This window comes from Mauremys mutica, chromosome 19, assembly GCF_020497125.1.
Source record: "Mauremys mutica isolate MM-2020 ecotype Southern chromosome 19, ASM2049712v1, whole genome shotgun sequence".
In the NCBI taxonomy this organism is placed as follows: domain Eukaryota; kingdom Metazoa; phylum Chordata; order Testudines; family Geoemydidae; genus Mauremys; species Mauremys mutica.
Window position 1 is genome coordinate 885657 of NC_059090.1, and position 23532 is coordinate 909188.

Genomic DNA, 23532 nt, shown 5'->3' on the forward strand with positions numbered 1-23532 from the left:
CTGCTGATTTAAAAATGTATGACTTTTGTTTGTTTGTTTCCTATTTATTGTTATAACTTCAGACATTGGTGTTTGGCATCATGTTCCTTGCTTGTAGCTGCAATCTACAAGGAGCTGGGGGGAAAGGGACCAAGTTCAATCTGGACAAAGACAATGTTAGACCAATCAAAACAAAAGATTTTGGTCACGCCTCCTCAGCTGACAATATAAAGCTCAAGCCTGCAAAAGGAGCAGCAGTTGCTGAAATGAGGTCACTAAAGAATGATGCTGAGCTGGAGAAGCCATCGGGATGGGGATTTACCTTGCCGGTTTATACCAGGCCTTGCAGAAGTCTTGGCATGACTAGAAGATTGCCTAGAGAAAGACTCAGTGTTCCACTGGGATGCCCAGTGAGATTCTGTCTTCGCCAGTGTGAACCATCTCATCTCCAGTGGAAGCTCGTTTGCAAACTATGGTACAAATGAAGAAGTGGATGCATCTAAATGAGGACTTGAGGATTCCATACATCCAAGGAAATAAATTTTGCCAGCTCAAAAAGGAGAGCTCTGCCCATTGTCCAGCTATGGGTTATGCTTACAGCCCATATGTGCCTGGGAGAAACCTGACCTCTTTGCAGACAATCATAACAAAACTCCTTGCTGGAGCACCACCAAGGCTACAAAGAAAGAAGTTGTAGCTGCAGAAATACAATACGGTGATTAAACACAGGCTAGATGACAGTTTTATTCAACAGGGACCTTATAGTGCCTTTGACCATAGCGTATGACCCAGGGAGAAACCGGAAGATGGTGACAATCCTTACAGTATGATATCCATGTTAGCTATGTCGTAAAACAGCTTGAATAATGCAGTTCAACCCTGAACAATCAGGTTCTGAAATATTTAGTAGAGGAGGGGTGAATGCAATCCATATTACAAATGAATTTGATCTGATTTCTTTTTCTTTCCTTTCAAAAAGGATGTGACATTATTAGTGATATTGCAGATGGTTTTGCCTAATTGTATGTGTAACCCCTCTGCCAGGCTGAAACAATAGCAGCAAGGGCCAGGTTCAATACCTAGGGGTCCCTTCCCCACAACGTAATGCAAACCAGCTCGAGCCCCCACCCAGTGACCTGGGAAAATCTTACACACACCCCTGGGCGCCTCAAGGAGGCAATACTTCCCCTCTCGCAAGCACAGACTCTTGGTGTAGCAGAAAAGGTTTAATTACATAAGATAAACAACAACAAGCATGACATTTGGAAAATACCTCAACTGGAGTTCATAGGTCAAACCGTGAGCAAAGACCCACCCCAGCAACTTGGGCCGTGTCCTTCTCTCTGGGCCCTTGAGTCCAGCAACCCCCCAAATCACCCACAGTCCCAAAAGTCCCACAATTCAAAAGTCTCTGTCCCGGGTCAGGCAGCCCCAGAGTTCAAGAGTCTCTTTGCAGAGGTCCCCCTCCCCAGCCTGGGTAGAAAGGGGCACCTTACGTGGTTCGGGGCCAACTGCCCTGCCTCTTCATGGGGTTCTGCTTCCACTAGTCGTCCCCGCAAACAGCTCAGCTCCGCTTGCTCTGTGGGCTGCTCCGCTCTGCCAGCTGCTCTGGTCCACCAGCTGTCCTGTGATCCGCTCCAGCCGTCCTCACAAGCTGCTTGGCTCCACTCACCCAGTGGCTGCACAAACTGCTCCACTCCGCTCTGCCAGTATTGCTTCAGGCTCCCCCACTCATTAGCACAGTGCTCTCAGCTCAGCAAGTCCAGCTCTTCAGTGATTTCAGCTCATTGTAGGGGAGCCCCAGTACCAGTGAATTCAGCTCAGTAACCTGCATCTAGATTCTTAAGGGAATCAAAAATTAACTCTGACATTCCACAGTGGAGAGAGGCACAGGTGGAACTGGTGCTTCTGGCTCACACAAGGAGCCTGCACCACCAAGTACAGATACCTGTCCCCAGCCTCTCTCTCCAATGGGTTTTGGAACCCATGTCCCCCGTCTAGCAAGCGCTATCCTGCTGACAATGAAACCCCCCATCACAAGACAATTTTGTAGTTCCCCATTTACCCAATCAGGGTGACAACATTTCATTGCTCCTGCCCCAATAACAACGAAATTGGGGGTCCCACAGCTGTGAAAATAATCATCCCATGCTGCTTTGCGGTATGCTAAGTGGGGTGGGAGTGCCCATGCAAATAACCGAAACTTCTTTCCGCACTCCCCATAATTTACCACCAGATGTCAGGGTGGGGCTCATCCTGACTCTGCTTACATATGTATCAATATAAAACAGTTAGCGCATGGAGAAATGCTTATTGTCAACTACGGTGCAGTTCTCTTTAGAATCTGAGCATATCACCAATAAAGTTGGTACCCTTCCTGTACCCCTCTGAGGCCTGGTCTACCCTTAAAAATTAGATCAACCTAGCTACGTTGCTCAGGGCTGTGAAAAATTTCACACCCTGACTGCCATAGGTAGGTCGACCTAACCCCTAGTGTAGACGCAGCTATGTGGATAGAAAAATTCTTCCATCAACCTGTTACCGCCTCTTGGAGAGGTAAATGAACTACACTGGCAGAACAAAACCTTCAGCTGATGTAGGAAGCATCTACACTACAGTGTTCCAGCGGCATAGTTGCAGCGCTGCAACTGGGCCCTGATAGTACTTGTAGTATAGACACAGTGAGACTCAAAATCATTCTTCTAGGTGTAGCTGTTGCCTCTGGGCCTCATCGTGTATCATTATTAATAACGATTCTCAGCTCTTCTATAGCACTCTTCATCAGTCGGGCTCAGCATGCTTTACAAAGGAAATAAGTATCGTTGTCTGGGGAAACTGAGGCACAGGGCGATGAGGTGACTAGCTCAAGGTCACCCAGAAGGGCTCTGGACAAGCCAGGAATAGAATAATAGAACTATAAGTCTGGAATCAGAGGGATAGCCGTGTTAGTCTGGATCTGTAAAAGCAGCAAAGAATCCTGTGGCACCTTATAGACTAACAGACATTTTGCAGCATGAGCTTTCGTGGGTGAATACCCACTTCTTCAGATGCAAGTCTGGAAGGCACCTCAAGAGGTCACCTAGGACTATGTATCCCCAGACCATCCCTGACAGTTGTTTGTGCAGCCGGTTCTTAAAAACCTCCAGTGATGGGGATTCTACGACCTCCCTTGGAAGCCTGTTCCAGAGCTTAACCATCCTGAGAGTTAGAAAGGATTTTCCCCCCCAATATCTAACCCAAATCGCCCTTGCTGCTGATTAAGCCCATTACTGCTTATGCTACCTTCTATGAACATGCTAGGGAAGGGGGGAGGGATAGCTCAGTGGTTTGAGCATTGGCCTGCTTAACCCAGGGTTGTGAGTTCAATCCTTGAGGGGGCCACTTAGGGATCTGAGCAAAAAAATTGGTCCTGCTAGTGAAGGCAGGGGGGCTGGACTTGATGACCTTTCAAGGTCCCTTCCAGCTCTAGGAGATAGGTATATCTCTATTTATTATTATGGAGAATAATTGATCACCATCCTCTTTAGAACAGCCCTTAACATACCTGAAGGCTGTTACCAGATCCCCTCTCAGGCTTCTTTTTGTGAGACTAAACACGCCCAGGGTTTTTTAACCTTTCCTCCTAGGGCAGCTTTCTAAACCTTTTATTATTTGTGTTGCTCTGCTCTGGACTCTCTCCAATTTGTCCACATCTTTCCTAAAGTGCAGTGCCCAGACCTGGACCCAGTGCTCCCGCAGGGCCAAGCAGAGTGGGACAATTACCTCCCGTGCCTTAGGTACGACACTCCTGTTAATACACCCCGGAATATTTGCCTTTTTACAACAGCATCACTTTGTTGGCTCATATTCAATTTGTGACCCGCTAGCACCTCCGGATCCTTTTCAGCAGGGCTCCCGCCTAGCCAGTTAGTCCCCATTTTGTAGCAGTGCATTTGCTTTTTTCCTTCCTAAGTGTAGCACTTTGCATTTGCTTTTGCTGGATTTCATTTGGTTAGACTGGAGAGCTGCTCTGAAATTGTCAAGGTTGTTTTGAATTCTCCTCCTGTCCTTGCAGTCTTCTCCCCATGTCGTATTTATAATCTGGGATCAAGTCTCCTCTTAACCGTCTCTTATTCCTGGGTTGAAGGGGCACTTTATAACTTTATCACTGAGGCAGGGATGTTTGGGGGGATGGGAGAATCTAAAGGAAAAGTGAGAAATTATTTAAAAGGGCAAGTGTGTATTGAGGATCTGGACAAACTGGGGAGAGTCCAGAGGAGGGCAACAAAAATGGTCGGGGGACTGGGGCACATGATTTACGAGGAGAGGCTGAGAGAACTGGGCTTATTTAGTCTGCAGAAGAGAAGAGTGAGGGGGGATTTGATAGCAGCCTTCAACTACCTGAAGGGGGGGTTCCAAAGAGGATGGAGCTCGGCTGTTCTCAGTGGTGGGAGATGACAGAACAAGGAGTAATGGTGTCAAGTTGCAGTGGGGGAGGTCTAGGTTGGATATTAGGAAACACTATTTCACTAGGAGGCTGGTGAAGCCCTGGAATGGGTTCCCTAGGGAGGTGGTGGAATCTCCATCCTGACAGGTTTCAGAGCAGCAGCAGTGTTAGTCTGTATCCACAAAAAGAACAGGAGTCCTTGTGGCACCTTAGAGACTAACACATTTATTTGAGCATAAGCTTTCGTGGGCTACAGCCCACTTCTTAGGATGCATAGACTGGAACATATATTGAGGAGATATATATACACATACAGAGAGCATGAAAAGGTGGCAGTTGTTTTACCAACTCTGAGAGGCCAATTAAGTAAGAGAAAAAACTTTTGAAGTGATAATCAAGATAGCCCAGTACAGACGGTTTGATAAGAACTGTGAGAATACTTACATGGGGAGATAGATTCAATGTTTGTAATCACTCAGCCATTCCCAGTCTCTATTCAAGCCTAAGTTGATTGTATCTAGTTTGCATATCAACTCAAGTTCAGCAGTTTCTCCTTGGAGTCTGTTTCTGAAGCTTTTCTGTTGCAAAATAGCCACCCTCAGGTCTGTTATTGAGTGACCAGGCAGGTTGAAGTGTTCTCCTACTGGTTTTTGAACGTTATGATTCCTGATGTCAGATTTGTGTCCATTTATTCTTTTGCGTAGAGACTGTGCGATTGGCCCGGCTTGACAAAGCCCTGGCTGGGATGATTTAGATGGGGATTTGTCCTGCTTTGAGCAGGGGGTTGGACTAGAAACCTCTTGAGGTCCCTTCCAACCCTGATATTCTATGATTCTATCAGGATTTAAGGGGAGGGGGTTGAGTGTTAGTCCCTTAAAATAGGGTGCGTTGTGGTATTATTGGTTGTGCTCACAGGAATGTATAGTTGGCATGGAGGGGAAGAGGTGTCTCCGGGGGGACAGGTTGTGTCTTTTGCTCTTTACACACAAATAATGTGAACAAACCACATCAGCATCACTGGGTCCCAACTGGCCATCAGACACACCAGGCCCTGGCTAGGCTGGGGCAGCTTCTAAAACACAGAGCACAGTGTGCGCCACCACGGGGCTCACACACTATTTAAAGGGACACTACCCTATTCCTCTGCACTACAGCAGGGCTGAGAGATTTGTTCCCATACGTTTTCTATCCTTCCTTATGACCCCACCCAGGGCTGGGTCTAGGGTTGGGCGAGCAGGCCAGTCACCCAGGTGGGCACCTTACCAGGGGGCAAGGGGCTTCTGTTGTTCTCCTATGATTGGCCAGCCGTTTTTGCTTCACTTGGCCAGGGGTGGGCTTGGCTTGTTGGCTGGTATTTCAGGCCCATTCCTGTCCCAGACAGTGGGTATGGACTAGCTAGCTTGGCCTCAGTGATGGGAAAGGGCTTGGGTTATGCGAGGCTCAGAGGTCGAGGGACATGCTCTGTGAGATGCTTGGCAGCCCCGTGGTCTGTCTTGAACCAGGAGTTTGAGTTTGGTTAATGCTGGGAAGCTCCAGGCTGTTTCTCACCCAGATTTCAGGTTTCATACTTTGTCAGGTTCCAGCTCAAGGACTCATCTCGGGCACCAGAACTGTCTCACAGCTGAGCAGGATGTAGTGAGGTGTGTCTGCCCTCTGGCTCCCTCGGATCCTTTCAGGGTGTGACAGAGCAGGAAATGCGGGTTCCCACCCGGCGATGGCAGAGTCTGACGTTGGCTGGAGCCTCCTGCTAGCAATGGTCTGGTACCCATGCTGACACCTGCGATATCCCAGTGCTTTGCTATCACTGACCATGAGGTGATGCAGAGCCTGGCGGCTGGGGTCCGCAGGGTCACCCTGAGCAGACCCATTCTTCGCTCTGCAAGATCCCAGAGGGGATGGGGGTGCACCAGTTGCAGGGCCTCCAGCCTCGTGCATGCTGAGCAGGAGAGGTATGAGACCTCTAGGCTGCAACACCCTTGGGATGTGCAGGGCACGCAGCTCTTGGTGCCTTTCCCCTGATGCCCAGACGGTGGGGTCCCTCTGCTTTCCAAGTGTTGGGTGCAGACAGATCTGAAGGGGCCAGTTACAGCTCAGTCTGGACAATGCGCCCTTTGAGGGGAGTGAAAGCCAAGGTTGAGAGCTGGAGTCAGGCACGGGGCGAGCTGGGCAATGTCCGCTTCAGAGAGAACAACAACAGCGAAGCAGCTTGACCTCCAAGCTGCCCCAGAGATGGGAAACGTGTCCCAGCCTCGGAGGCAGCCAGAACCAAACTAGCCACCCACAGCTGGCCTGGCTCTGCCTCCAGGCAGCATCCCCAGCGCTGCGGGAGACTCACCCCGCACAAGGCTCCCATGAGCCCCTTGGGATTTCCTGGGCAGGCCCCGCCTGCACTGGGCAGCCAGCCCTCAGTGGCCAGCTGTGACAAGGTGAGCTCGCCCTGGGCTTACGGGGCTCCGTTTCCTGCTCTGCCACACGCTGTCTGTGTGACCTTGGGCAAATCACTTGGCCTTCCTATGCCTCAGTCCCATCTGTATAACAGGGATAATGGCACTGAGCTGCCCCCTGGGGAGTGGGAGGGGTGACAAGACACTGGCACTTGTGAGGCACTCAGACGGATAGTATGAGTGGAGCACTGTGGGATCTGGGGTTGTCATAAGGGGCCGTTGCCAGCTGGTGTGAGCTGACTTTGCTTGGGGCATATAAAGGCCATTTAAAGCCACCTTTGTCTTGTCCTGAGTGGGACTAAGCTGGATCTGAGAATCAACCCTTATAACAGCATCTCCTCAGCAATCTGGCTCTCACTAGGACGCTGAGGGTCACAGTCTGCAAGACTGTGGGACAAGACGTTTCCAGGCTGGAAAGTTCCGCCCGAGGAGCACGGACTCTGCCTGTGAGTCTGTGGCCCTTTTACACACCCAGGGGAAGTTCTGGAGCCAGGAGAAACCTCCCAGCCTCTCCAGGGCGACTTTGACCCACTTTGAGTCCAGCCACACCAAAGGCCACAGAGGCAAAAGTGCCTTCTTCCCTCTCGGGGGACGGAGGGGGCCAACACTCACACACACACACGCCCAGCTCATATCCTGTTGCGCTCAACTCATTTGCTCCACTCTTGTTCACACCCGCACAGCATCATCCACACTGTCAGAGTGGCGTCGTGTGGTTTTCACACTCCTCTGCGCTCTCTGGCACAGACACAGTTGTGACCTGCAAAGGCGAAGGAAATCAAGTTGTGTATCCCCTCCCCCCGCCTCTTTGCTTCTTCACAATGACTAGAGAAGCCCCACCAGGCTTATTTCTTTTAAATCTGCTTCTTATTTCCATTTTAGCCATCTTGGGAATGTCAAACCTGGTCTTCGCTGGTTTTGCTGGATGACCTGGATGTTCACATTGAGAACCACAGGGCTGCAGTAAACATCGCCCAACACTCCATTCTGGCCATTCTCCCTGGTGAAATGAGCAAAGCTGGTGCTTTCTGTTATGTTCACCACAGACACAGAGAGAAGGTAGATAACAAATACTAAATATTCTTGCTGGAAGGTTGCAACGGACCACAACTTTTATTCTTAGACTCTGGAATGATAACCCACAGCAACCAAAAAACAGAGAGAGAGAAAGCAGGCTGCTCCATAATGCAGAGAGGCACAACTCAGCCACCTTGTGCTAGGCTGGCTCTTTCTTGATGGACTACTGCTCCCACATGGCATGTTTCCATGCAAGCAGGACCAGGAAACGTTCCTCCCACTCTCCCACTTTTAAAGCGATAGCTTGCAATTTCAACACAGTCCTCAATTGCCACACTTTCCTGCATCCCCTTTGTTGCTGTTGCAGCTGGATATACTCTGCTTCCAGATTTCCTGACTGATTTCCCCCAGCTGGACCCAGTATCAGAGCCGTTAACCCATGTGAGGGACACCGTCACCATGTTGTGGGTGAACTGGAGGGTGAGGAGGAGGAGAGGACGGGCATGGCAGGAGCATCAACCCCAAGAGCCCTGGTCATTAGCAACATGGTGAGGGGACAGCAGATGGATCTAATTGGCCCTAGCTGCCCTCTTTCTTCAGTCCCGTCTTCGACCTGACCTGCAGTGTTAGAGCTTCCTTAAATGGATCCCCTCAGCTGTCAATCAGGGGTGTTGCCACAACAGCCTTCCTGCCCACTGAGGTCACTTTCTCCTCCCGGCCTCGTGGGGAGGCTGCAGGTTCCTCTTTCTAGTGAGCCCCACAGAGAGGTTCCTGACCATCCTTGGTGCTTTGCTCAGCCCGTCCCCTAACTCCCTCGCCCGTCTCCCTCTTTGTTCCCTCCCCGCTGGGGCAGACGGAGAAATTCCCCTTTTGGAGATTTGCAATAATCACAGGGTTTCCCCAACCCGGTACAGAAACTAAGGGTAAAAATGACAGCAAGAGAAGTAAATATCCCCCCACCTCTCCTGGGTGGCTCTCTATGGGGGCTCTTTGCTGGCAGGAGCTAGGGGGCAGCTCCCCAAGAGACTGGGAGAACCAGGAAGGAGCTGAGAGAGGACTAGGGCTCAGCAGTGACCCAGGACAAGGCCAGCTAGACTGAGGGGACATACAGGTCTCCCAGCTCCATGCCATGGGAGGACACTATCATAAGAGCTTCCCAAGGTTTATTTTGCTTCATTCTGGGTCTTACCATTGGCCCGGATCCTCAAAGACATTTAGGCACTTCCAGAGCTAGGTGCCTAAATCCCTTTGAGGAGCCGGGCTGTAGCGCCGCAGAGGATGCCATTGTGCTAAGTGCTGAACCGATACAGGACAAAGGGACAGTCGCTGGCTGTAACGAGGCACAGCCAGGAAGGGCTACAGAGCAGGCCTGCCCCACAGGCGAGGCCTGGCAGGCCTGGAGACAGGCCCTTACAAAGGGGGCGGCCTGGCGCAGCAGCGAGCTGCACTGGGAAGGGGACAGATCTCTGCTCTTGCAGCGCAGGGGGCAAAGGCTGCTTGTGAGCCCAGGGCCAGTCTGAGCACAAAGCGGGTCAGACCGCAAGCATCTGCTCTAGAACTCCTGCGGGCCACTAGCCTCTCTGTGGGCCACACTAGCCAAGCTGTATGTCAGGCTGCCTGGAGGGAGGCCTGCTGCCAGCTCCAGTGAGGGAGAACAGGCATGTCGGGCTGGAAGAGGTCATAGCCCAGCCCCCTCTGCTGAGGCCGGACCAAGTATCCCTACATCACCCCTGGTCTGTCCAACCAGCTCATAAAACCCTCCAATGACAGAGATTCTTCCTTTCCCACTTTTGAGGCCTACGACTGTGTGTGGCCCAAGCCCCTGAGGCCGGACAGCTTGAGGACATGAAACCAGACTGGGGCTTGCCAGGGAAGTGCAGCCACAGAGGCCTGTGGGACTGTCTGTCTGGCTTTCCTTTCCTGTGTTTCTTTTCTCCTGAGCCCTGGACAGGCTAATCTCCAGTGGACCCCGGCCAGAGAGCAAGTTTCTACACCCTATGGCAGACCACTGAGACCACACAACAAGGGGTTGAGCACAGGATCCAGTCACACCCTAAGGGGGGATGCGCTGTGGAGGGACTAAACCCTATTTATCTCATAGAGCTGGAAGGGATCCTGAAAGGTCATTGAGTCCAGCCCCCTGCCTTCACTAGCAGGACCAAGTACTGATTTTGCCCTATATCCCTAAGTGGCCCCCTCAAGGATTGAACTCACGACCCTGGGTTTGGCAGGCCAATGCTCAAACCACTGAGCTATCCCTCCCACCCTGACAGTGCCCCCTCAGAATTTACAATCCAAGTCAGTTTAGGGCTTGTTTACACGTAAAACCCTGCAGCAGTGCAGCTGCCATGCTTCAGCGCAGACACTATGTCCGGTTCGCCCATGGGGGCAGGTACTCCACCTCCCAGCCAGGCGGTAGCTAGCTCCACAGCAGAATCCCCCATTGACCTGCCATGGGTGTGCAGAATCAGTTAGGTGGTATAGCTGCATCTCTCAGGTGTGTAAATTCCTAGTGCCGGAGATCCACAACCTGCTACAATTGAAGGCAATGGCGGAACTGAGGCACATTTTTCATCATCAAGTGTTTTTTGACTGAAAAGGGCTTTTCGGACAGTGAGACCATTTTGGCAGAAAATGTTCAGATAGTTCAACAAATTTCAATTTTTGGTCAAAATGAAATTTTGTTTTCTTTTTGTTGCCCCTTCCTTTCCCAGGGAATGAGGGGGACAAAATGTTCTGAGTTGTTGTTTTTTTGGTTTTTTATTTTTTTTCCATTTGATTCAGTTTATTTTGTAAATTGAAAATTTTCAAAATGTTTCATTTAGCTGGGTTTCAACAACCACCAAAAAAGAAAACACAAGAAAATTTCCAAGAAAAATGTAGGGGAGAAAATGAAAACTCCATTTCCTTAGAATACGTTTTGCAGAAAATACTGGTTTTTTTCCTCAATCCTAGTCAATGGCAATGGCCCCATTGCCCTCAGTGGAAGTGGATTTGAGCCTTTGGGCCGTGAGGGATACATTTGTAGACGCACTTGTCACAACATCTTCTGGTAAAAGACTCCCAGCTGGCCAACCCTGGCGTGACGCAGTTTATAAGAAATCTGATAAAGGACCAGTTGTGTAAGAATGCAAGCCCTGTTCATTGCTCACCACGGAGGAGATTTCAGGATGGCTGCATTCTCCCCTTCACTTCCAACCCTCACCTCTTCCTGTGCTCCAGATTCTCCACCTGACACATGGTTTCCTGATCACCCCTGGTTGTGGGATTCACAACGGGGTGGAGCAGAGACATTTAGCCGTGCAGAAACCCCCTCTTATTTCTCCAGACATGTCGGGAACATGGCTCTAATCAATTCACATTTCTGCCTTCGGACACATTTCTCAGCCCGTTGCAGGGAGTGATGTGGAATGTGCACTTAGAGCCAGGCAAGAAGGACACAGCTGGCAGGCGGGGGCTGCTGTGATAACTGGGACTACCACTGACTTACTCAATTGTGAGCGAAACTGTAACGAGTGGGTTACGTTCCTAGGAGGTCGCAATAACCGATAACAACACGTGGTACTTGGGGAAAGGTGCAAAAGTGAGACAGGATGAATGAGTCTGAACAAAAAGGCCTCCTGGCTCCTGCTGGAACTCAAGGACTGTGTTAAAATCATGCTTGGTTTTAACAAAGAAGAGAAGTGTGGGACCAGAAATCAGTGAACCAAAGCAGTGTCTCAGAAACAGGGCCGGCTCCAGGCCTCAGCATGCCAAGTGCGTGCTTGGGGCAGCATGCCGCGGGGGGCACTCCACCGGTCGCTGGGAGGGCGGCAGGCGGCTCCGGTGGACCTCCCGCAGGTGTGCCTGCGGATGCTCCACCGGAGCCGTGGGACCAGCGGACCCCCCGCAGGCACACCTGCGGGAGGTCCACCGGAGCCGCGGGACTGACGACCGCCAGAGTGCCCCCCATGGCGTGCCGCCCTGCTTGGGGTGGCGAAATTGCTAGAGCCACCCCTGCTCAGAAACCAGGCCAAACTGTCTACCAACAGTGGCCAGTGCCAGGTACCCAGAGGGAATGAACAGAACAGGGTATCACCAAGTGATCCATCCCCTGTTGCCCATTCCCAGCTTCTGGCAAACAGAGGGACCCATCCCTGCCCATCCTGGCTAATAGCCATTGATGGACCTGTCCTCCAGGAACTTATCTAACTTTTTTTTTTAAACACACCATCAAATAAGAACATCCTTCTCTGCCCCGTCTCTTTTACTGGGATTTGGCATCCGTACCCCTGCTTAGCAAGAGTGACCCCCTCACTCAGGGCAGGTTAAGCACAGTTCTGCCTCCCTTTACTCATATACTAGAGAGAACAGCATTGCATCAACACTAAGGTGGTTTGTAACCCAGCACCAGCCACAATGGATCACTTCGGGAAATCAGCTCCATCTGCTGAGCCCCTAGGCAAAGTGGCTGTGTCTACGCAAATACAGTCTGCTCCTGAAATCTCCCCCCCCACACACACACCTTTGGATGGCAGGGGAGAGCTCATCCAGACCCCGTTTACACAAGTGAGAGTCAACACCAGAGACAGAAGCTGCATTTTCTGTCTTTGCTTTTTCGTTCCCTTTTTGTGTGTGGGTTTGTCCTGCTTTGTCTTCTAGGAAATGGGATCAGTCTTCCACACAGCAGCAACAACCGCTTTAGGTGCCCGTCTCAACTAATGGCTTCTGTTTGCCCCAAAAAGGACAGTTCCGACCATCTTTGATACTATCTAAGGGACAGTCAGACACAGGCTTTTTTCCCTTCTACAGACTCTCTTCATGGAAAGGAAAGGGAAGAAGGGTTAGTGCTGAAATGGCAGCTTTACTTTACATGTCAAAGGGTTTCACTGGCTTTCCTTCTTTGCTATATCTTTAAAAACAGGTTGAATGGTGAGTTTGCCAGGGCACCGAGCAGACAGGTTTCTGTCTGCCAACCCCCGAACCTTGTTTAAAACTGTCTGGTGTTGGATGGTTTCAGGATCATGGTGAACCTTTGACTCGTCGGTCCCATATAGTCCATGTAGCAGCAGCCTCAGACATATCTCATGGCAGAATCTGCTTCAGAATCCAGGGAGTTTTTTGGCTTTTTCCCTTCAGAGCAATTCTCATCCCCTTACATTGAAACCTGCTATAAATAACAGCGCGATCTCACATCCTCTCTCAGCAGTTTCTTCAATTCACCCATCTCAATGAAACACACGAAAAACTTCCCCTTTTTTGTCCAGTCACATTTATCTTGGGCATTTGTTTTTCTTTGCTTTTTATTTTCGGGGTTTTGGAGCCTACAAAACGGCAGAACTCTGACACTGCATGCAAATCACCGCTGATCAGTGTTATCCTGCCTTTATCCAGTGCCAGTGGGAATCTCGCCAGTGCAAGGTCAGAGGGCCTTTGAAAACGCCCACTGTGCTGGACAGGAGCAAGGGCAGGCTCTGAGCTGAGCCCAGGATTTGCTTGCAGACACTCAGCACCAGAGCTGATTGAAATAGGGGGAAAGCAATTCTTTGCCAATCATGAAAAAAAAATTGCTTTAAACTAAAAAACAAGAACATCGTTCATTGAGAACATCCATGGAATTCCTGGGCAGCGGGTGAACCCTGCCTTTGGGGAAGCTATCCCCGTGGCCACGCCCCTTCTGCCCGAGGCCCCACCCCCCCGAGTGCCTCCGTCCCTCCCCCCATGGCCAGAGACCCAAGCGTGCCCACCCCTCGGAGGAGCCCCAGCCACGCCCCACCCCCAGGCCGCCCTGGAGCCACTTCAGCCCCTGGTCACCAGCCTGAGCCCTGGGCTCCAGGCTGCCAGCCCGAGCTGAGCCCTCACCAGTTTGCAGGGAGAGGGGCAGCGGGGACAGGACCTCGGGGCCGAGTGTGGTCGGAGCCACAGCCCGGGTTAGGGGAGGTTGGTGGAATTCCAGCCAGCTCCATTTAGCACGTCTAGATCTGTCTTTGCACTTCCCTGGCCCCATCGGTGTAGTATCTGAGGACCTCCCAAATGTTCATTCATGTGTCATCCCCTCCCAACTGTGAGGTGGGGCCCTGTTACCATCCCCACCTGACAGATGAGGAACTGAGGCCCAGAGAAATTAGGGCCCAGAGATCCTCAATGGTATTTGTGCTTAATAGAAGTTAGGAGCCAAAATGCCTTTGAAGGTCTGAGCAACTTGCCCATGGTCACCCAGGGAATCAGTGGCAGAGTCAGGAATTGAACCTAGATCTCCTAAATTCTATTCCAGTGCCTTGAACACATGATTATCCTTCCTCCATAGAGCATGCATCAAAGCACTATGCAACTACTAACTAAGTAATGGGGTTAGTGGTTCAAAAATCTCCAGATCAGATACAGTATCTAGTACAGACTGGGCAGGGACTGAAACTCAATTTTGAATGTATTTGAAATTGCAAATTTTGAAGGAATTCCCTCAGTAAAGTCATGTGATCACGGCAGAACCTTGGGAGTTACTTTTTGCTTTTCATTATGTGATATTTCTTTTGGCCTGATTATTCATTCTCAGAGCTTTTTTCCGTTTCTATTTGGTTTCAGTTTCCAGTAGTGCCAAAATCAGGCATTTCAACAGTCATGAGTCAGACCCAAAGATTTAAAATAATCAATGTCAGTTTCTTTTTCTTTGCCTGAGCCTCTAGGGTACACTCACTTCACATCTTCAATCTTTTCTCTGCAATCATGAGGGCTAGAAACGTACTTTTTCTGTTCTTTTTTTTTTTAAGTAAAAGCTGAGATTCGCACACAATTTCTTGATAAACACTGTGAAACTTGGCACCCCCCGAGTTTCACACTGTGTCACAACTAGAACAGGGCAAAAGATGAGAAAAAGTATTTGCAATTATTTCAGTGACCTCTAATTACAACATTGAGTCGATTGTGCCCACACACCCTTTTGCTTCACTTTCTGCAGACATTCCTGCTAGTGAAATTATAGCTGTGCGAATAGCTGATTTTTTAGTCGCTGGCAATGCCGAACAAAAACCAAAAAACAATCGGTTCAACTCAAAGAAACCAAAAATGTTCTGACTTTTCAGCAAATCAGAGGAGTTGGTGAAATTTCATTTTGGGTTGAACTAAGTGCTTCATTTGACATCTTTTTAATCTTTTTGCTAAAAGCAAAGGAAAAGACGAGGTAGATTCACAAAAACACCAGAGGTGGTGGTGGTACCCGGGCCTCCTGGTAACCTCTGAGCCAGTGTTTGGGAACCTACTTCAGATGTGGAGACCTGGGCTTGATCCCCACTTTGCCTGATGTGGAGACTTGAATTTGGGTCTCCCACATCTCTGCATAGTGCCCAAGTCCAAGGACACCACCTCCTTCCCCGTCCCTCCATTTTAGTGAATGGCGGCTGAATCTGCCCAAACAATCAAAATGTGGCATATAAACACAGCTCTGTGTCTCTCCCTGGCTCCGGGATGACGTCACACCATCTGTAATGTTTGCTCCATTCTCAAACCATGGAAGCTCCATGGTGGGGAAACACGGATCACTTATTTTGAGCAGTGTTTGTGGCCGAACTGGCTCTCAACATTGTGATCGTTCCATGTCCTAGCTCGGCTGGGGGAGTCCTCTCGCCCTCGCAGTTGAGATGGCAGAACCGAATGTAGTGTTACGGCTCAGTGCTGGGCTCAAACCGTTTCCTGAGTCTTGGCTGTCCCTTCACTTTTCTGCTATCAGCATGACAGCAACGAGCCATCAGCTGCTGCTGCGCTGGAAATTCCACCATCTTCTTACACTCACCCTCCACAGCCCCTAGAAAGAGACACATTGTCCATGGTTCAAAAGACTATTCAGGCACCTAATAAAGAATTATTTGCCCTAAGGACTCCTTGTGGCTAATATTATAAATGGTAAAAACAACAAGAAGTACTTGTGGCACCTTAGAGACTAACAGATTTACTTGGGCATAAGCTTTCATGGGCTAAAACCCACTTCATCAGATGCGTGGAGTGGAAAAAACAGTAGGCAGGTATATATACACGGTATGTGAAAAGATGGGAGTTGCCTTAGCAAGTGGGGGGTCAGTGCTAATGAGACAATTCAGTTAAAGTGGAAGTGGGCTATTCTCAACAGTAGAATACCAAGGTAGGAAAAATCACTTTTGTAGTGGTAATGAGGGTGGCCCATTTCAAACAATTGACAAGAAGCTGTGAGTATCAGCAGGAGGTGACCCATCCACTCGCAGTCTTTATTCAGGCCTAATTTGATGGTGTCCAGTTTGCAAATTATTTCCAGTTCTGCAGTTTCTCGTTGGAGTCTGTTTTTGAAGTTTTTTTGTTGAAGAATGGCCACTTTTAAGTCTGTTATTGAGTGTCCAGGGAGATTGAAGTGTTCTCTGATTGGTTTTTGAATGTTAGAATTCTTGACGTCTGATTTGTGTCCATTTATTCTTTTGCATAGAGAAATGGACACGAACCAGATGTCAAGAATTATAACATTCAAAAACCACAAGTACGCCTCGTTGTTTTTTCTGATGCACGCTAACACGGCTACCACGCTGAAACCTCTCACATTATAAATGGTGACAGGTTTCAGCGTGGTAGCCGTGTTAGTCTGTATCAGCAAAAACAACGAGGAGTACTTGTGTCACCTTAGAGACTAACACATTTATTTGGGCATAAGCTTTCGTGGGCTACAGCCCACTTCATCGGATGCATGCAGTGGAAAATACAGTAGGAAGATATATATATACACAGAGAGCACGAAACAATGGGTGTTGCCATACCCACTATAACAAGAGTGATCAATGAAGGTAGGCTATTATTAGCAGGAGAAAAAACCTTTTGTAGTGATAATCAGGATGGCCCATTTCCAACAGTTGACAAGAAGGCGAGAGTAAAAATAAGCATGTCAGCTGTAATGCTCTGGATTTCGAATGTGCAAACTACCCCACCCAAGAAAATCTTAAAACATGACTCAATCTTCAGTATAAAGGAAATATACTGACTTCCGCACGTGCTGAATTTGCTATTTTTAGACTCAGACAAACACTGGGAGTTGGAGGGCAGAGCAGGGGAAATTCTCACATACAGATTAAAGGCAAGAGGTCAAAGATCCTGAATAGTACCACTCCAATCAGAACACCAGTAGGTTATTACATGCTGATAGCAAAGGATTTCAATAGGTGGCAGGTACCACCTCTCCCCCTAGGGGGGGGAACAAACAGAATTACAATGAATGCCCTTCCCAGCATCCTTTTCATTCGGAATTCCCTCCCTAGCCATATTCCTCCCTTTCGTCTTACCAAAATCAGCACCATGTTCAAGTCCTTCTTGTGGGGTGCGGGTGACAAACCCAGAATCTCCTTACACAGATGACAGCGCCCCGTCAGAGCAGGGGCGTTCAGATTTCCCGGGTTCAAACTTTGCCATCAGGCACTAATTCTTAGCCAAGCAGCACAGGGGCTCATTCCCTTGTGCTGCAGAGCCACCGGCTGGCTCCAGCTGGCAGCAGAATCGGCTGCTTCTTTACCCCTTCCCAACATACTGCAGATTCCCTAAAGAGCAATTGGCAACTCTTGTGGCAGCCAGGAATACTTGGCGGACGACGGCTACTACATTGAAACATGACCCCCTTCTACACACCGGCCTTTGTCTGTCTGCGATAACTCGAAACACTGAGCAGCAGGCAACCCCATCAACGGCCAGGTCGGATTAGGAGAGGGATTTGGAATTTACTGGGAGTCAATTTATTGAAAATGATGCTTTCCTGCCTTTTACAATATTAAAAGCCAGGTTCAATGTAGAGACTAAGAAGGGGTGGCAATATAGCCAGTGTAACCATGTCATCTCCCAGCTGTTTGGCCCGATGTCTGCGGTATCCCTGACCCACAGAAACTGCTTTCATTTCTCCAACACCAATGGCAACACTGTGCGCGCACCGGGACAGCCAAAAAAAAGGAATGGGAAGAGGAACTAGGCCAATTACTTCCTGCTAAGCAATGGAAACACATTTTAGCCAGTGTTCTGAGCTGCTCCTTTGAGCTCTGCGTACGATTAATCCATCAGAAAATCACATGGAGGATGCATTGGAGCCCTCTCCAGCTGTTCAAAACAGGTGCTGCTAAGTCAGACGGACGTTGGTGCCGTGATGCAGCTGGTGGGAATGCACCTAGACCTGCGGTTTTGGGCAGGACTAAACTGCAGGGTTAATTTTTTTCCTATCAACCACAATTGTATTACAAGCTAAACACGTAATTTTAAACCCAATGGATGTTCACTGGAAGCTGAATAAATCTGAAAAATTTTGGCTCAGCAGAGCACTAACAATTGCTAAAAGACCAGCACTCCAAAAATGGAAATCCAAAAAGCAACCAACAATTGGAGACGAGCACAGACGTCATAAGGTTGGCCACCATGGAAATGCATCTGTCCCCCTTCTCCACCATTTCCCTCCCTCTCCGTCTCCAGCCTCCTCCTCTGAATTTTGCTTCTATTCTTTATCTTATTTTAATCATTTTTCTTTAACTATTGGATTTTTATAAGCAAAATATGTTTGTAAATTGTGCAATACAAATCACTGAGTTACCTGCTAACCATTCGTATTGTATATAATTAACTGTTTAAAGCATAGCTCAGGTTAGGTAGCACGTGGTTAGTATCATATGAGACGTGTATGTGGTATGAGAAGTTGGTGTATATTTAGTGATGTTTCTTTTTTCTATATATATTATTTTTAAAATGAACAAAAAGTTAATAGAAAAATAACAATAATCGTGGCTTTTAAGTCCTTTACTTTAGGAGGAATTGGGGAGTGTCCCTTAAATAGTTTGGGGACTGTCTAGGAATACTCACCACGTTGTGTGGTTTGGAGTGAGCTAGGCACGGCAGCGTGTGTCTATTCAGTGAACATGGTTACTTGGAACCCAGCTGGGCCTGTGGGCCTCTTCGTGGGATAAGATTGTCATTGTTGTGAAAAGACCAAAAGGCCCAGTGTTGTGTTTTGAGGCGCGTTTGCGGAAGATAGGATATGAAACAATCATGCTGAAGGCAGCTCCTCCCCTTGATTGGTGAAGTGACAGCAAGTTATGACTCAAATCTCAGCCCTTCGGAGCCACTCAGTTTTTCCTGCAGTCAGCACAACGGCACCCTGACATCAGCTGCCCACCACGCTGGAAATTCCCTCGCAATCTCCCTCCGCTTTGCCGCCTGGGCGCCTATAAAAAGACAGATTGTCCTTGGGTGCAGCATCAGACAGAGAAGGAGTGTTCAAGAGTCCCTGGTCTGCTTCTGCTCCTGACGCTCATCCTCACCCGACAGCAACATGAAGGTCTCCGTGGCTGCCCTCGCCGTTCTCCTCGTCGCTGCCTTCTGCTCCCTGGCTTCCTCTGCCCCAAGTGAGTCCAGCTTTTCTCCTCTCTTTCAGGGTTTCCCTTCAGAGAAGGAAGGAGAAATGTCATAGCCAGGAGATGGTTCCTCCTGCCAGCTCCTAGCCAGCAGGTTCTCGGTGGTCGAGGCAGGGCAAGGAGCTCTCTTCTAGGGAGGGGAGAGCCCTGGTGGTGTCAGGGCTGCAGCCAGCAGCCCAACAAAGATCTGACAAGAACTTTCAGACCTGGGTGTGTCCAGGAAAGAGGAAAGGATGGAAGGAATTACTGGAGGAAAAGCTCTCCCATTTCCCTCCTTCCTTCACCTCCTTTCCTCATCCCAACTCCCTATGGCTGGAAGTCTTCTCTTCCTGCTCCGTCCCACGTGCCCCAGGCTGCTAGAGGGGCTTTTCTTTGCATACAGCTCAGCACACACTCATTTTTCTTGTCTCTGTCTCTCTCAGTTGGCTCCGATCCCCCGACTGCTTGCTGCTTTACCTACGCGTCCCGGAAGATCCCACGTGGCTTGGTGGTAGATTATTATGACACCAACAGCATGTGCTCCCAGACGGCCATAGTGTAAGTACAAACTTCAGACCCTGAGACAGAGATTTTTTCTGTCCCCCAGTTACTGGCCTTGGAGGTTTCTTAAGACCCACTGAATGTAGAAAGGAGGGGGGGGGGGCTCTGGCAGAGACTCCACCAGAGAAAGAGAACAGAGCAGACTAAGGGTGTGCAATCTTCAAAAGCGCGAGGCTGCTGAGTCATTGAAGTCCCGTTATCGGAAGTGATTGAGAAACACAGGAGCTGAGTCTCACTGAAAGTCGATGGCCCTTGTGCTCCGATGTGGCTAGATCACTTTTGAGAATGGGCCTTTGGCAGCTAAATCACGTAGGCGTTTTGGAAAATGTTCCCCTAACCTACGGGATCTGGGTGTAGCTGGGATTAGTGAGAGGAGAGGTTTTAAAGGGAGACGTTTGGTTCTCTCCACTCACAAAGTTCCCCTTGTTCTAATCCAAATGTTTTTCCTTCGGCAGATTTATCACCAAGAAGGGCCGTGAAGTCTGTGCTAACCCCAAAGAGGACTGGGTTCAGGAGTACGTGACCAATTTGGAACTGAACTGAGCAGAGCGGGGGACAGACCAGGGACCAAGCCTTGCCCAGCAATGGAAGTGTTAATGATCAAAGGGCACCCTTCCTGCTGATGCATCTAGTGGTAGTGCCGCTCGCTGACTTAGCGGAAATAACCTGACATATATAAACGTATTTAAAATATTATTTCAATCTATTTAAGAAATTTAATTTGCACTGAAATCTGAGCTAAATAGTGTACTATTTATGGATTAGTACATGGGGGTTTGGGGGCAGGTCACATGACATGGCTCCATTCACAGCTCAAATGTGAAGATTATTTAATATATTTTATATCAAACAGAACGTTTCCTGTAATGTTGAGCTATGTGATTTGATGGAATGCTGAACGTAGATTATGAAGAATAAATATTTTTATATGAACGTCTTGTGTTTGCCTATTTGTTAATGTGGATCCTTTTGGGGAATGACACCTCTTATTATTAATAATGATATCGTTTCATAAGGGTCCATGCCCTTTTCTAGGCCAAGAAAACTACAAGCAATTTACAAATATATGTCTGATATTACACAAAGTGAGGTGAAGACAGGCAGTGCGGGAGTGAGGTATGAGAAAGACAATTTACAATCATCAACTTTAGCACTTCCATACATTGGAGCAGGGGCTGGAAATTCGGCAGGTGGGACACCCTAGAGTCAGGGAGGTGCCTTTTGCTGCCCTCGTGAAAACCCATCCAAATCTGACCCAGTTTTAAGGTTTTAAGCCTGGGAAAGATCACAGTTCAAACAAGCTCACACCTAGCTAGACTTTGGCAGCTAAACTCGTGGAACATTTCATCTGTACTGAGCATGCTCCAGTTCTGGGCTGCAGGGGCAGAGCAGGGCTTTCCTTGCAACTGATCTGCAGAGCTAATGGGGGCCCCTGGGGCACCGGGCACTCAAAATGAGAGCAGGGAGACTGTCTCCTCCATGCCCTCACTGACCCCACCCGGAAAGGGCGGAGGAGGCAGCCTGCCTCCAGTGTAGATGGGTGAGGAGCAGTGGGCAGGGCAGAGGAGGGATGACGGGGCAGACGGCAGGGGGACAGGCAGAAGCTAGGAGGGGCAGGAGTAGAATGCGAGGAGGAGAGGAGCAGCAGCCAGGCAGGTGGGGGAGAGGAGCAGAGGGAACAGGGACAGACAGTGATGTGAGCAGAAGTGTCTGTCTGTGATGGGGACCAATTTCAGATATTTCAGAGACAAATACACAACCCCCCTGCTGAGAGTCGCCAACTCTTGTGTTGTTGTCACCATCTGTTCTCGTAGCATTTGATGCTTTTCTTAAAGCCCCACCTCCTGGAGTCATGTGATGGCAGGAGAATCTCACGTTTCATTTAAAATCAAAGTTGGCCATGCTGAGTAGTTTGGCATATTGCATTCAAAACCATTGGCTTTGTCTCCTCAGTGACTGTGTAGCTCAGAGACTCTGGGGTCTGAATTAACGAGTCCTTCATCCCTTACTTGTGGCTTCAAAAGGGCCAATTTCCCAAAGCTGAGAAAAATTATGAGCAAAATTGATTGGGAATAAAGCTTTAACCTGAAAACCATGAATGCCAGTGAGGAGTTCTTTAAGAAGAGTTTATTAGACGGCCAAATGTCACAATTCCAAAATCAGATAAGAGGACAACTTTGGCCAGAAGCCAGTCTGGTTCAGCGGTGAACCGAAGGCGGCAATTCGACATAAAAAAGTGACAGACAATGTTTTGCTAAGAAGCACTGGTGACTGCATGGGGCACAAACCTCTTTGACGTTGGGCGTGTACACACCCCTCAATTAACATAACTGTTGTTCATCACAAACGCACACACACACACACACACCCCTCAGACAAAAGGGGTTCGCTGGGTGGGTGGAGGGGCTTTAGGTAACGTGTGTGTGAGTTAGGGAAGACAGAGCAGAGGCATTCAGAAAGCCAAAGCAGCAGGCTGTGATCACATGACTCTGGGAAAAGCTAGAGCGAATTTTTGGGTCTGGTGTTGGCTAAAGAGGCTTGGGGATAAAAGCAAAGAAATTGCTCTTTTTTATTTTGTTTCCTCCTGACTTGGCGGAAGCAGAACTTTGTAAATTACTGTAATGAACCAAGACTCCAGCAAAGAAAGTACCAGACTCCTGCAATTCCTGCTTCCAGCTGGAACATCCCCAGGGGCCTGAATGCTGACCGGCTGTTCGGGTCAACTCATAAATGGTGAAAGGGAGACTAGAGAGCAATCGCTATAAATTAGAAGTTATGAAGTGCAGAAAATGGACAAGGAATACTAAAGACATGGGGGAAAATCCATGACTGGCAGGTATAAGAACTGTAAGAAGGAGTATTTAAGCCATAGGTGCCAATTGTGTGGGCGCTCCGGGGCTGGGGGAAAATCATGGGGGCTGAGTACGCACTGGCAGTCCCTCCATCAGCACCTCCCCCTCCCGCTCACTGGTAGGCCCTGCTGATCAGCGTTTCCCCCTCCCTCCCTGCACCTCTGGCCCACTGCAATCAGCTGTTCCGCTGCGTGCAGGAGGCTGGGGGAAGAGAGGGGCGGAGCGAGGGCGTGGCGTGCTCGGGGGAGGGGCGGAACAGGGCGGGAAGAGGTGGGGCGGGGCTGGCGCCTTGAGGGAAGGGGTGGAGCTGGGGGTCGAGCACCCCCAGCACAATGGAAAGCCGGTGCCTGTGATTTAAGTATATTAGGAACAAAAGGAATCCTAGAAATGATATAGGCCCATGACTAGATGGAGATGATAAAATTGTTAATCCTGATGTAGGAAAGGCAGAACTGTTCAATAAATGTTTCTCTTCTGTATTTGGAAAGAAGCAGGACGATGGTCTTGTATCATGTGAGGATGATTAATTAACTTTAGAGTTAATTAATAACCCATGATGTGGGCAGTCAGGCCTCGTGGTCACAGCTGGGGTCAGCGCCCGAATCAGGAACCAAACTGAAGAGCAGGGTTGGAGTGAGACTGGCACAGGAATGATCACAGCGGCAGGTGTAAGTGGTGAACATCCACTGGCCTAATGCTGCTGCTGGACTTAAGGGCAGGTCTGGTGACACCTCTCAGCCAGTCAGGTGGTTTGGTCAATCAGGGTGTTCAGCTCCAGGGCAGCTGGCTGATCCCAGGGTCAGCTACAGGCCCTGATTCCTGACGCTAACCAAGGAGGATGTTAAACAGCATCTACTAGGGATAAACATTTTTAAATCATTAGTCCTGGATAAAGAGTCCTGTGG

General features: G+C 49.1%; 1 protein-coding gene across 1 annotated transcript; it reads left to right on the forward strand.

Annotated features, from left to right (window-relative positions):
* Positions 1–18626: 18626 nt before the first annotated feature.
* LOC123353115 (C-C motif chemokine 4-like) lies at positions 18627–20708 on the forward strand. The gene is made up of 3 exons (XM_044993942.1): positions 18627–19226; positions 19658–19772; positions 20231–20708. Exons 1-3 carry the CDS (start codon positions 19154–19156, stop codon positions 20316–20318), a joined length of 276 nt encoding a protein of 91 aa, XP_044849877.1. The 5' UTR covers positions 18627–19153; the 3' UTR covers positions 20319–20708.
* The last annotated feature ends 2824 nt before the right edge of the window (positions 20709–23532 follow it).